General features: G+C 54.9%; 1 protein-coding gene across 7 annotated transcripts in view; it reads right to left on the minus strand.

Moving 5' to 3' along the window:
* PLXNA1 (plexin A1) overlaps window positions 1-14,578 on the minus strand; it is a 356,246-nt gene that overhangs the window by 251,400 nt on the left and 90,268 nt on the right. For all 7 annotated transcript variants that reach the window (XM_075938786.1, XM_075938783.1, XM_075938782.1 and 4 more), the window contains one exon: window positions 10,311-11,659. In XM_075938786.1, coding sequence (XP_075794901.1) covers window positions 10,311-11,483 — 1,173 coding nt within the window. In that variant the 5' untranslated portion in view covers window positions 11,484-11,659. The remainder of the gene's footprint in view (window positions 1-10,310; window positions 11,660-14,578) is intronic.

The following is a 14,578-nucleotide window of genomic DNA, read 5'->3' on the forward strand; positions in this document are numbered from 1 at the left end:
TCCAGACAGCAGGGGTCACCACAGCCCAGCAAGTACCCCCACTACGTCACAGGGGGTCATGTGCTCTCTGTGCACTGTGCACCCCTTGAGGAAGGACCGCCACACACAGCCTGTGCCACAAGCACAATCCAAGAGCTGCAAGACTGTGCAGGAGGGGTGGGGGGGGGGGGAAATGCACACAGGGAGGCATGCGGTGCGCAGAAAGCACATGGATCCCATAGCCAGGCATCCTGAGCGAGCATGCGTGGGTGAGGAAGGTAGGGAGCCTGCCTGAGGGTCCCGCTGGGGCTGTGGGATGCTGGTAGGATGGGTTTGGCCCACCGGCCATATTTTACCAACTTCTGGCCTAGGTGGAGAAAGCTTCCCCAAGAACAAGACATGTCCCACCTGCTCTGTGGGGGGAGGGGGAGGGGAGGAGAGAGAGAGAGAGACCTTCAGTCAGACAGCAAAATTAACCCCTCTTCGACAAGCAGTGGACAAATTTTCTAGCGACTGAAGTGCTGGGCTGAAATGCAGGCAATCCAAGTTCAATTGCTCAGTCTGCCACAAGCTTTCTGTGTGAAGCTGGACAAGCCACTTGATTCAGCAACACACCCAAGCACTGGGTCAAACACTCTGCTGGACTGGGGCTTTTCCCCCTCTGCGAAGTGACAAGGAGAAGAGCTGTGAAGATACCTTGGTCAGGGAGGTGATCAAACTCCACCAAGGTGGCACTGTAAGGACTTAGGTCAATAGAACCAGACATACCTCTGGCCCCACCGGTTTGCCCTGCAGAGTGGTGAAGCAGAACAATAGACACGCAAATCTAAGGAGCCTGTGATTTCTCATCTAGCACTGCAGGGGTTCACAGGCACTCTGAGTCAGCTCTGGCTAGAGCCCATTTAGCAGAGTCATGCAGGCCCTCAGTGAATCGCTGCCATTATTGGATTGTTTCTAAACTCAGCCCGCTGAGTCTGAAGTGAAGCACCCCAGCCTCTAGGTAGTAGGTACCGGCCCTCCCCAAGCCCTACAGAGGCCATGGGAGGAAGGCAGGAAAGTGGGGGGAGGTTTAGATGGCTATGCTGAGACCCTCACAACCACCCAATGTGGTTTCCCACTCCAGCTCTGCCTCTTTCAGACGATAAATTCCTGGTCCCAGCTGGGGAAAGAAAGAAAAAAAGACAGGATGGTATTAGTTTCCCAGCCAACTTTGTTGAGCTCTTCAGCGTTCAGGAGGAACCACTAACATCTTCCAAGCGCCCAGCCAAGTCTGGCGGCCTCTCCTTCTGGCTCCAGCGTGGGCTCCGCGATAGCCCACAGCACTTAGAGATTAGCTATTCAAAAGTTCATGCTGCCGCGGCAGCAGCTGGAACCAAAACACAAGGATGATGCTGCGCTAAGGAGGCCGTGGTCATGAGCCCTGGGAACTCGGCTGGGGAGAGAAAGGGGGCAGCTTATCCAAAAGCCACATCCCCCTCCAGTTCCTTTCACCCTTGTCCCCTGAACCCTGCCGTATGAGAGATACTTGTGTGTGAGCCCTGTTCCGTTGAGGCTAGAGCGGGAGATGAATAGGATCCTTACAAAGCTGCTGGATGGGCTCAAAAGAAAAGGGTGAGGTTCATCATGAGACTGCCCTTCCCCCAGCCCCTCCACTGTCAGGAGATTAATCTTGACTGACAGGGCCTTCCAACACAGAGAAATCCCCCCTGCCTACCACTGCAATAGAGCATGACTCTTCTGCCTTCCAAATGAGACTTTAAACCAGAAATCCTGACCAGGAGTGAGCGATATTTTTCACTCCAAACGCACATTAACCCCAGAGTCCTGGGCAGCTTCCAACCTGGGCAATTATATTCAACCTCCTTAGAATGAACACTACAGTGTCAGCTGGAGGCAATATCCTTCGCTTCCTGTTCATGGGCTGCTACAGCCTGCCCCAGAGAAGGCAGCAATGGGTGAGGGGATTCACACCTACTGGCTTTGCACTCTGGAGGATGTGTAAAAGCCTCGGAGGAGTAGCTTTTACTACAGCATGGTCCTGCAGCAAGTTAGAAACTAACACAAAATGACATTGTTTTAAAGTTTTTACTGGAGGATGTGGTTTGGGTATTGCTAGCAGAGTGTGAGATGCTGAGGACTTGGTTTGAGATCTGGCAGCACTTTCCTCTGCTGTGCCTCCTATTCTGCTTGGCCTGCAAAAGCAGATCAGGGGAAGGAATTTTTCCAGGCCCAAAGGTCCGGCCCAGCACCTTGCAGAGAGACATGGCTTTAGCACAGGTAGTGCTGGCAATGGCGTGTGGCAGCCATCACCTCTGTACTTTAAGGAAGGTGAAACCCTCCCAAGTTCCATCATAATCCCAGCGCCAGAGCTGCCATGCACTGTAATAAACCCTGAGAGAACCAATTCCTGCAATGGTAGCAAAGAGCATCTTGTGCCCCAGTTACTTGTGGAGGTCCTACCTGGGGAACAATCAGTCAGCTCCTTCATCACTGAAGGTGCATCTACACAGCACGGTTATTTCAAAATAACTGACATTATTCCAAAATAATGCGTCTACACGGCAATTCCCTTATTTCAAAATAAATTCAAAGTAACAGATGGCTTATTCCAACTTCTGTAACCCTCATTCCACGAGGAATAACGCCTATTCTGAAAGAGCTATTTCAAAACAGCTGCAGTGTGGACGCCCCACTGCTGCTATTTTGAAATAGCTGAGCCAGGGCCATTCAAACTAATTACTCCCCAGTGCTTCCTGGGGCTCTAAATCGAGGTAGCACGTCCACATTAGGGAAGCCTGCCTCGGACTAATTTTGAAGCTTCCCCTTAGTATAGATGTGCTATTTCGAAAGAAGCGTGCAGTGTTGAGGTACCCTACAAGAACACAGAAATTGGTTACTCTTCCCCCCCCCAGCGCCCAGAGCTGGAAAGGCAAGGGAGGTGGCCTCTAACCAAACCTCCAGACTATTGTCAGTTCAGACAAGTTGCCTCACGGGATTTCACCAAGGTCAGTCTTTGTCAGAGCCCTGAGCTTTCCCGAGAATACACAGAATCCAACCCTGCCTGCCAATGCTTATGCAACAATGGTGAGGGCTACAAGAGCTGCCCAGGACAGAGGGGAGGGAATATCTATGCATGCCACTGGCCAGCGTGTGTTGTGTCTCCCTTTCTATGCCCAATGCACAGAAGATGCGAGTCTGTCTCAGACAGCAGCTGCAGAGCTCGGTTCTTTAGCTCAAGCTATAGAGACTTATCCTTGTAGTTCTAGCCGGGTCCTATGTTCACTCCCTGGTGTTAGCCAAGATAACAGCTGTCACATATTACAAGGTACATTTGATCTGTTGGAGCCATAGGAAAGCAAAGGGCACTTAGAAACCATCACGGTCTCCTGTACCTGGGAAGTTGTATTCTTTCCACATCTTCCATGAAGAGGGAGGAAGGCTGGTGCTCCTCCTCACCCCCGAGTACGGACTATGATAATGACCAACATTTCACCCTGGAAGCTCCCGACACATTCTGCAAACTGCTTCATGAGCTGTATGCACAAGGATCATTCTGTTACTGCAGAAATGCAGCCACGTGCGGGGGTGGAACCAGAGAGCTGTTTCACAGCACACAGCAGCATAACCATTTAGGACAGGAAGTGAAGAATGCCACGTCTAGTTGAACCTGCAGCGGAATTTAGGAACGCAGTTATTGGCTGAACTGGACTTGGGCCAGTCCATTTACATCTCTGGACAGAACGCCATTAAAGAGCCCCAAAATCAAGACCTCAGTCCCCCATCCCAGGCTCCTTCAGCAACCCAGCACTCTCCTGCTCAAGACTGGCTCACAAAGGCAACCACCACTCAGTCAGTTACTAGCAGCCCCTTGCCAAAACGCCCAGATTTCTCTCTAGACTTCTCCCATTCAAGCCCTGGCTCAGCCCATCTCTGCACAGCCTTTCAGAAGTGGTGTGGCCAGCCTGTATGCAGAAATTTGTGTGTGGAGGGGGCTGGTGGCTGCTCCCCCTCCTCCACTGCCCAGCCCTGCCCCCAGCCTTGCCACTTAGTGAGGAAGAGGAAAATCAGCCCAGCCTTCCCCAGCCAACTGGAGCATGGAGGAGGGAGGCTGTTGCAGCGTGCCTCCCTGCTTTCCTCCGGCAGGCCAGAGAACATGGGAAGGGAGGTTGGGGCAACGGGCCACCCCTTCACTCCCTAGGTCAGCCAGAATCAGCCCCCGTGGCGAACTATAAGGGGAAGGTACGTTCGCACCCTTCACACACACCCTGCATACAGGTCTGTGTGATCACAGCTCCAGGCAGGGGTGTGGCCCTGCTGCCAATGTTTGTTGTGTTCTCCAAAACTGGGGCCACAAATCCTGTTTCCAACCGGGGTTCAAAGGCCTGCACGGGGCAGTGTTGCTGCCAGATCTCAATGCCTCACAGGCCAGCATTTTACCCTGAGCCAGCCAGCCAAAGCAAGCTGGATCCTGGCAACAATGCTAGTGAGGTGCCAATGCAGTGGCGGGGAAGAACAACTGACCACAAGGGATTTAGCAGCCAGATTTCCAGCCAGACTGGTTTTCTTGGAGGTTGCTATCTTTGTGAGCAAACGGTGGCACTGCTACGTGCTTGGTCTTTGCTCCTTCCCTTTTGCTTTGTTAGCCCTGCGCCAAGGCAAGAAAAGGCGTGAAAGGGGAGAGGCTGGCAGAGGGAGGGTGCGATGGAGAGAGAGAGAGAGAGAGACCCAAAGGAGCCACTAATGACCATCTTTGCAATGTTTCCGAGAGAGGTTTCAAGCAAAGGTTAGCAGGGAATCAGTAGTCTGCAGCCACACGCACCCATGCTGCCCTGCCTCACCCTACACTGGCTCAGGACAGGGCCCTTTAGTGGTGGAGACAGGAGAGCATCGCATCCACGTCCCATTCACCCCTCACGTGCTCTGCCGCAGCTGCTGTCAGAACACTCAGGCAGGGCAGTCTGCAGGGCAAATTTGATCAGGCTCCCCGAGGGGCCACTAAGCACCCCAAAGCCCACTAACCCTGCCCAACAGGGATCAGGGAGCTCCAGGAGCAAAGTCTGCCTGGAGTGCAAAGAATGCTAAAGATCTGGTTCTGCACCCAGCTCCCCTACCCCGGCTGAAGTCCTCGGTGCTCAGAACATCCCTCTGCACAGCTCATTTCAGACATCAAACTTGCTCCCCTGTGCCAATCCAGCAGGAGACCTGGCGAAGGATCATAAACCCTTCCTTCGGCTGAATGGCACATCCAGCCCTCCATGCACACACCCACCAGCTCAGAGGCAAGGTGACACTGCCCTCCTTACACATCTCTCTCCCATTCAGCACCTTGCTTCGGGAAAGCCCAAAGGGAACAGAAGAGCTGCTCTGAGCCACAGCTGGGTCCCCAAGAAAGCTGGGTGCAGGCCAAGGGCAGCGAAGAGAGGAAACAGGAGTGAGAGTCAGAGCAAGAGAGGGAGGCAGGCAGCTCCGTTCCCAGAGTCAGCAGTCGTGTGACCCAGCGGGCAGCAGTGTAACGATTTCATCATTTTCCGCCAGAATTGAATTAGTTTGAAGCCAAAATCAGATTTGTGAGCCCAGTGCTCTTGACAGCAAACCCTTTACTTTGTCAGGCAGCTGTTAGCTGTCTCCCTGCGAGCTCTGGAGAGGACAAAGGAGGGGCTGCCTTGGACTGCTCCACGGGAATGCCTATGTGCTCCAGGTGGCTGTGGTTAAGGCATATGCTCTCAGAGGGCAGCCCCCTTTCGTGGGGGGACTGCAACCTGCAAGAGGGCACCTGAGAAACTCCAGTGGGAAAAAAAAGCCTTCCCTTGTGTTATTCCAAGCGGGGGCCCACCCCCAGGCATGGCTCCTGCTGCACTCCCCAGTAGGGATGTAGTAGTATAGACCTGCGTTTCTCAAACTGTGGGTCCTGACCCCCCGGGGGGGGGTCGCAAGCAACTTGGGGGGGTCACAGTATCACAAAGTTTGAGAACCCCTGATATAGACAATTAACTAATTAACCAATAAGAAAAAAGTTATTGGTTAATGCTATAGACTACACCCCTCTCCCACCCCGACCGCCAATAAATTTTTTAACAGGCTGGCCAGCAGCCCAGCTCAGTCCTGGCTTGCACTGGGTCCGGGACCTCCCTCTGCTGCGGCTCTGCATTTAAAGCGTATTAGGAGCCAGGTGGACAGGCAGCCCAGCTTAGTTCTGGCTCATGCAGGGTCCAGGAGCTCAGACCCCCTCACCCCCAACAGGGGCTGCTGCCATCCCGTGCTGCTACCTCTGTATGGTTTTAAACTGGCTCCCCTCGCGGACCAGCTCCCGCCTGGCACCCCACATTGCTGCCTCTGATACAGAGGCAGCAGCGCAGAGTGGCAGGGGGCTTCTCAGGAGTGAGGCGGGAGCACACTGGCCGCTGGCCCCACCCCTGGGGACTATAGAATAGTCAAGTAACCGATAAAAGTTCACGAGGTGAGTCGACTATTCAATTAACCGATATTTAACATCCCCACTCCCTAGTACCAACCAGAATGGATGCTCAGCACGGCCAGCTGTCCTCTGGCTGGCTCCCCCTTGAAGGGGTAATGCCAGGGGCTCAGATGGCCACTCTACACAGAGTGAGACTCGGGGGTGGGGGGGGGAGTAGGGACTATTTAGAGGTTCCTTCTGTACTACGCAGCCCCCTGACATGCCAGCAATAAGTAGCTGACAGTGAAGCCCATTGGGAGAAGGGCACTGCCAGGCCCAGCCCACTGAGCACAACACCATGGCTTAGAAAAGATAAACCCCACAGAGGCTCCAGCATGCGGGGTCCACGGGGGCTGCTCTAGAATTGTGGGCAAAGGCTCTGCTGGCCAGAGCAAGAAACAGCAAGGACGCGCCCAGCACCCCGCTATGCCTCCCCCTGTTATCCACAACCCAACTCTTTCAACCCACCTTAGTGCTGGCCCTGCAGCCCCCCCGCTGCTCCAGGCTGGGCCCCACCATCACTCTGCCAGTGCCCCACTGTGCTAGCCTGCAGACCAGTTGTTTCACAGTGATCTAGCCAAGTCTCAAAAGAGAGGGGCAGAGCATTAAACCCCTGAGCCACACTAGTGCTGACAGGGGACTCCGTTCAGCCCTGGTGTAAGCAGGTAGAAAGCCCACTGAAGACAAGCACCAGTTTATGGCTGGGCCAGATCCTCAGGTGAGGTAAACTGGTATAGCTCAATCGATTTCAGTGGACCTGGGCTGAATCACCCCCTGTTAAGGATCTGAGCTGCAGCCTTTAGCCCAGGCTGCGAGAGGTTGCCCAGACCATACCAGTTTATAGAGGCCTGGATATATTACTCTCCCATCATCCCGAGTAGCTGAAATAGCCTCCCTGTGACCATTTATATTTTATAATATCAGCTGGAAAAGAAGCCAGCCGTAGTTCATAAGCCAAGCAGGCTCAGCACCCCCTTGCCACAGACTTCATGCAGCAAAACAGGGCAATAAGCTGGCAGCCGCATTCGTGTGTTAGCAACGGCCTGGGGGAAATGCTTCCCTCGGGACAAACAAGAGACTTTCACTAGATCGGGAAACAGCAGGCTGGGGATTACAGCCCTGGCTGGCTCCCACATCCCCAGGGGCAGTGGTTTGCTACTAACTGCCTTCTACCGCCCACGCGTCTCACACCTAGGACAGGCTGCTGCCCCACGCGCTGCCAGTCCCCATGCATGTGCCCTGGATACAAGTGGTGGAGTCACCCTCTCCCAATGCTCTGGGCACCTCTCACAGCTTGGCTTGCAGGGACACAGTGGCACTGGAACAGTTTTTGGAGTGGGAGTGCCGAGCTGCACTTCTCCTTACCCATGTCCATGCCCCTCACCAGCCCTTACCACTGGGGCCAGTGGCCAGGAGGGACCCTGGGACCAGCGGTGGAGCCCCTGGGAAGCAGCAGCAGGCCCAGCAACCGGGACCCCAGGCAGTAGCGGTGCAGGGCTGGCAGGCGGGATGCTCAAAACCTGGGGGTGCTGCAGTACCCCTCACACTCCTACTTCCCCCTCTTAGGTGGGGGGGGGGGGGAACAAGAATCCCAGGCATGTTTGGTGCATCGCTGCACGTGGACATTCCCTCTTCGTATCGCCTCCCTGCCTGCTGCCCTAAGGACAAAGCCAGGCCATTATACCTAACGAGAGCGGCCACGCTCCCCAGGCCCTGAGCGACTCTGAAAGAAGCTCTACAGCCAGACAAATTCCAAGTGGGGTCCTGACAGATCCTCTTGGGAACTGTGCAGGCAAGAACTAGGGAGCTGTCACTGCAGGATCCAGACAGGAGCTGGCTTGCTCAGCACATCCTCTGAACACACTCAGGAACGAACGAGCTGCCAAGAGAGCCGGAGCAGGAAGATTTTCCAGGCCTGCAGCAGCCAGGGAAACAGGTCTGATGAGTTAAGGAGCAACCAGCATGGAAAGCCTTCCTTCAGGAAGAGTCCTACACCAGGGGGAGGGAGGATGAGAAAGGGCACAAGGACAGAGAGAAGCTTGACAGAGGCTGAATGGGCCATACATGCTCCAGGTATTCACAAGATCACAGAAAAGAGAAGGCATCCTATGTCAGAGACAGAGTCTCTCTCTGAGTCTGCCAAAGGCAGGGCTGCCCAGCAGCAAGGGCCCAGGGTCTGGCTGTTTGATCCAGCCTCTTGCAGGGAGCCGGCAGCTCACAGGAATGATCATTTTCCAGCAGGAGCAGAACATGTTTGAACCCAGGCGCCCTGGGATGGTTGGGAAGATGCTGACCAGAATGACCAGCTGTTCTAAAGGGGGCCGGAGGGTAGCAATTATGCAGTCAGACACACTCACACTTCCCTTCTCACCAATTCATGCTACAGGGTATGCAACAGGTGCACTCAGGATAAACAAGGGCTAGAGAGCAGGCAGCAAATCCTTCCAGAGCTAGGGATTTACGTGACTAGTCGACTATCCAATAAGCATAAGCTTATCGGATAGTTGACTAGTCCCTCAGCTAGTCACTTCCCCCCCTTGCTGCAAGGGAGGGGGGGAGCAGCCAGTGCTGGGGGAGCAGGCTTAAAAGCCGGTTTCCCCAGCACTGTCTCTGTGGGGAGCTAGGGAGGCAGAGGGCTAGCGGGAACTGGGCATGAGCCGGGAATCAACGGATTCCCGGCTCGCACCCAGTCCCAGACACTGTGCCTCTGCTTATTGACTAGTTGATTAAACTAAATTTAAGATCCCTATCCAGAGCTTTGGGTGCTAAACACTGAATGAAGCTGCCATCCACGCTCTGACTCTTGCCTCCTCCACCCATGTTCTCAGTCACATGCAGCTGCTTTGGAGGTTCTCTCTGACCTTCTCAAAAGCCACAGATGCCATTTGCAAGGGCTCTCACTCTGAGCCGCAGCCAACTCCACTCTGAGCACTGGCATCGACCAGCAGACAGGAGCCACCTGGGCCTGGAAAGGGCAGGCTGCCCTCCCATAATCCGCAGTTACCAGGGCTAGCTCTCTGAAGCATGTCATTAGCCTGATCTGCAAGGAGATTAGTTGCCCCTGCACCATTCCAAGAATTCCCTCCTGGGAGGGGATCAACTCTGGCAATGCTGCAGAAGGCAAAGAGGGGAACAGTTACTGATTGCACCTAGCCAGTCCCATCCCTGCCTTCCCAGTCCCTCACCTCATGCACAGCAGAGTTAGCTGTTCATGGACAGACACAGCCAGGCACTGCACTGCAAGGTATCCTCTCCACCATCCTGCTGCCTGGGCCCTGGGGTGCGTGTTACACTTTCACCAAATTGGGGAAGATTCAGCATTGCTAGCAGGGGCCCTAGGCCCTGGAGAGTGTATCACTCTGTACCCCTGCACAATTGTCCCAGCAGAAGCTCATGCAACAAGGAGGAGAAAGAGGTCTCCATGCACCTTCCTCCCTAAGGATCTGGTGGGTACCAAAGTAGGAACATCAAAATGTTTCTGGGCGCATTGGGCACTTTCTGATGCTGTTATCCTCCCCCAGCCCTCTACCCCACATTACAGTAGGTCAAATTGGGGCAGAACTGACTCTACTAAACAGGGTTGGATCAACAAACATGTTGGGATTCCAAATCAGCACAGAGCCATTTGGTTCTGGCCAGCCATCACCGGTTAATACTTGTTTACTCTAAAACCCAGTGACCATCCAGCACCACAGCCATGACTTCATGCTCCACCCTTAGCATGGGATGCTACTAAATGCCCTGTCCTGCTGGACACCGTTCTCAACAGGCGAGAAGCCCATCTGAGCAGGCAGCACTCAGGCCGGGTGACTAAGAGGGAGGAAAATCCACAGGACCAGAAGGCAGCCCCTTCAGCCAGAGCTATGCGGGCACTTACCGAGTTGATGCAGCCCAATTCCTTGTTCAAGAGCCAGGGCAGCGACAGCTTTCCCTCCCCTCGGTAGCAGGACTGGATGCGCTCCTTGATCTTGTCTTTGATCTTTTTCAGAGTGAAGAGGCAGAGGATGGACTCCTTGGGTGGCTTGACCCTGTTCTTCTGGCCCTGAGAGAAAACAGTGAAGAGGATGTCTTCCTGCTCCGAGATGCCCAGCTGCTTGGCAAGTTCCTTGCCGGGCTTGCTGAGGTACGCGTCCTGGATGAGGCGGTACTCGACGCCGTCACGCACGCAGCCGATGGGGAACTCCACGTAGGAGTAGAACTTGGGGTCGTCCACACAGAGGCGGACGATCTTGGAGGTGAAGAACTGCTCCCCAGTGGAGTCAGGCGAGGTGAGCTGGGTGTCCAGCTGCAAGGTCAGGTAGTAGACAAACTGCTCGCTGCTGAAGCTATAGATGTAGTAAATGTCAAATGTGGGGAACTTGGAGAGCGTGTCCGAGGGGATCTTGAGCTGGGAGGAGACAAACTCGTCCTGGTAGACGAAGCCAAACATCTCCGCGTTCTCCTCGTTGGCCATCAGCTTGCGGCTGGAGAGAGTGGGGAAATACTCAGACTTCCCATCGATCGGCGTCCCGATGAAGAGCTTGTTGTGTCCATTAAGCACCTCGATGATGACACCCGACATGGTGCCAGACTCGTTGACACTGGAGAGGTAGTGTTCCTTGCGGTGGTGGGGCTCCCCGAGCTTGAAGAGGTCGTCCAAACGGAGGAACTGGCAGATGCCCTGGGAGGCACTGCCACAGGCAATGAGCCGATTCTCTGAGTAGTCCACCAGCAGCAGCTTGTTGACATTGTTGGTGGTGACCAGCCCGTGGGGACAGGACTGGACGCTGGGGGGCGGATAGCACTTCTCGTTATCATCCACCGGCCCCGTCACATGGGCACGCAACAGCGTCAGGTTGTTGGAGAGCTTGTAGATCCGGTTGACAGCACCCACGTAAACCTCCCCAGTTTTGTTGTGCACCACCAGGTGTGTCAAGCTCCAGTCTGTGACAGAAAAAGTCCTAAAAGGTGACTTGGGGGTGCCTTCTGCGAGTGGTAGCCAGGCGCTCCCCAAAAGCAGCAGAGTCCAGATGTTAACAGACAAGTGCTGCTTGAGCCGAAGGAGCCACATTGCAGCAGCGTCACATCCGACCAGAGCCGTGCACAAACCCAGCCACAAAATAAATAGAAGCCAACCCAAAAGAGAGGGACAGGGAAAGGGGAGGGGATAGTACAGGGCCAAGGTTTCCTCTGCTTCTGCTAGGCTCTACATTCAGGGCATCATGGACACTGGCAGCCTGGTCAGCCCTAAAGGGAAGACAAGAACAGGGTTAGGCAAGTCTTCTGCAGCTCAAGTTATAACGTTAACTCTTTTCTTTTGGGGCTCGTCTTCCCCCCCCCCACCACCACCACCACTCTGAATTTCTGGGGCCTTGGTATCTCACAGCCCTCGGGGGGCCTATCAGGTTTCCAGTGCCATGCACAGGAAATGCAATGGCCCTTCTGTCCTCCTGCAGCACGACACTCCCCTCACCCACACGCAACTGGGCAGGGGGCAGTATCACAGAAAGCCACATTCGCCCACCTTCCACCTCAGGCCTGCCCCCGCAGTAGAGGGAGCAGGGGCATTCCTGGCACCACAACCTGTGTGAAGGGAAGAGCTGATTAGCACAGCACTGCCTAAAACCACCCCAGCAAGCCTCTAGGCATTCATGGCCGCTTTGCTTCCCCTCCCTGACAACTGCTGGCCCAGACCACAAGCACCATCTCTCCCACCAGGCGGGGGCCGAATGCAGCTCCCTGCGGAACCTGTCAATGCTCTGACACCCACTAGCAGACATGGGAAATTTGCTCTTGGGTGCTGTCAAGCACTCACTTGCCGGGGTGGATGAACAATCACCCTCAGCATCACTAGGCCAAAGAACCAGCCTGGCTCTCAGGGCAGAGAGGACAGAGCATAAATGCGCCCATCACTTCAGCGCCCAGAGTGAGCGTGCAGCAGCTCAACACACACAGGGCAGGCAGCAGGCTCACAGCTTGCTCTCGAGTGCTAACACACACAAGTGCCTCCATGGGGTGTGCCCTTCGTGCCCCCACAAGCACAGCCAGTCACAGCGCACAGGAGCACTCATTAGGGCCTAGCAATACCAAGTGTTCCATCGTGACCGGAAGGTCCACACACCCCGGCCCCTGGCAGCTGCACCTTAATTCACTGTGGGTTTTAAAATCTGGTCCGTGGGGTGGTTTGTTCACTGCTCAGGAGCCAGGGGACAACCACACCTGGTTGCTCTGAAAAGCTAGCTGCTCACCTCTCACCTGAATGAGCTGCATGGCTGGGAGACGAGGTGGCTCAGGCACAAGCAGCAGCCTATACAGCCCCCTCCACACTCCCAGTTTAAATCCAGCCCTGGTCAATGCTGACAAAGTTGCTACCATCTGAAGGCTACCCATCCTCCTAACCAGCACCAAACTGGCCCCTTCCTGGCTGTCTCAGCAGAGAAGCCACCGTCCGCTGGCAGGGGCAGTGGCTTGCTGTGGGTATACTGGGGATTTCCATTGTCCAAGATGGCAATCCAGTCCCTTTCCCTCACCAGAAAACAACCCACTAGGGGCCTGTAACCCCGCTCCACACCATGGTACCCAGCCCCATGCCAGCCCCACACCATGGTACCCAGCCCCCACGGTACCCAGCCTCACGCCATGGTACCCAGCCCCACACCATTTCACACCCACCATGCTGCCGAAGCAGCCCGCTCCTAAACAGAGAGGCTGGAAACCCGCACCCCCCGCCCGCACCCCGCCTGTGCATGCAGCACAAGGCAGCCTACAAAGCTCTCTCTGCATTTCACCAGTTACCTAATTGGACTTTAATGTGCTGAATGGCTGGTCATTAAAGAGTTGTTACTTTTATAAAGACAGAGAGAGACTTTCACAAAGGAAGAGAGAAATAAATGGTGCCAAATGTACTGAGAGGAGAACACCCTGGCTGGAGTCAGAGCAGGGGGATGGGGAGACAGGTCTCTTGGGGGTCTAATTCCGTCTTTGCCAATGACTTGCAGCGGCCTCCAGAGAGGCATTTCCCTTCCCTGCGTTCCAGTTTCTTGGTCCTCTGAAGAACTGGGGTAAGACTACTGACCTACTGCACCAGGAGGGTGAACATTCATAAAGCAGGTGAAAGCAGCGGTAGGTGCAAAATACGATCATCCCCAGGGAGCTGTTTCCCCAGACATCCGCCGCTCTGCCTGGTGTTAAATCTTCTGTTCCTCCAAACCATCACCCCCCCCCTTTGCCCTCCTCCATAAGAAGTCTGAAAGGACAAGAGCAGCCACTCCTCCAGCTGAGATCTCAGACTCTGGCTCAGTTTGCATAGAGACTACCCAGCAGGGCAGGTAGACGTGAGGATGCCGAGGATTACCTGGGGAGCAGCAGAGCAGGGAACACTGCCTCAGGCAGCTCCAGGGATTGTGTAACTGTGCTAGGTTTCATCCCAACACCACTGACTACATAGCCAGCAAGAACAAAGATTCACCTTGCTCCAGCGTCTCAGGGTGCAGCCAGCAGAGGAGGTGGGGGACAGACTCTAACGGGAGAGCAGTCCTATCTGGTATGGCAAACCCAGCACTTATCAGGACAAGGCAGGAAACTAGCAGCAGTACCCAAGACTACTCCAAGCACACCCCACTCTCCCTTCCCACCAAGTTATTTCTTTCTCAGTTGCAACCAGCCTAACATCAACACCCCCTCTCCCTGCCCTCCACCCAGCAGCCCACCTCTCTGCACTCACAAAAGGACTGCATTGCACTGTCCCTTTGGTGTTGCTGAGGAGAAACCAAACACACAGCGACTTGAGCTCCAGGTCACCAGCCAAGCCAATCCTCCATCCTCTGCTCCCCGACAAGCTCCAATGCCAGCTACCCTCCCCCCCTCGCTTCAGGCCTGCTGCTGGGCCATATCTTCCAAAACATGCCCCTCTACTGCTGGGTCAGGGCCAGGTGCCTCAATGCATCAGCCAATGGAGCACTGGCGCCCCCGACTTCCCACCAGTTTTGAGAGAAGAGGGAGGTTGCGCACGGCAAGGGGGTTACCGCAACCTTGACTTGGCTGGTGCCAGGATTCGCCCCACCCCGAAACCTACAGCAGCATCCCTTGACAACAATTCAGCACTCCAAGGCAGGGAACCAGCTGGCTGAGCTCCAGATGAGGGAGTGGGGAGGTTTCAGAGCAGGC

This window comes from Pelodiscus sinensis, chromosome 11 (assembly GCF_049634645.1).
Source record: "Pelodiscus sinensis isolate JC-2024 chromosome 11, ASM4963464v1, whole genome shotgun sequence".
NCBI lineage: Eukaryota > Metazoa > Chordata > Testudines > Trionychidae > Pelodiscus > Pelodiscus sinensis.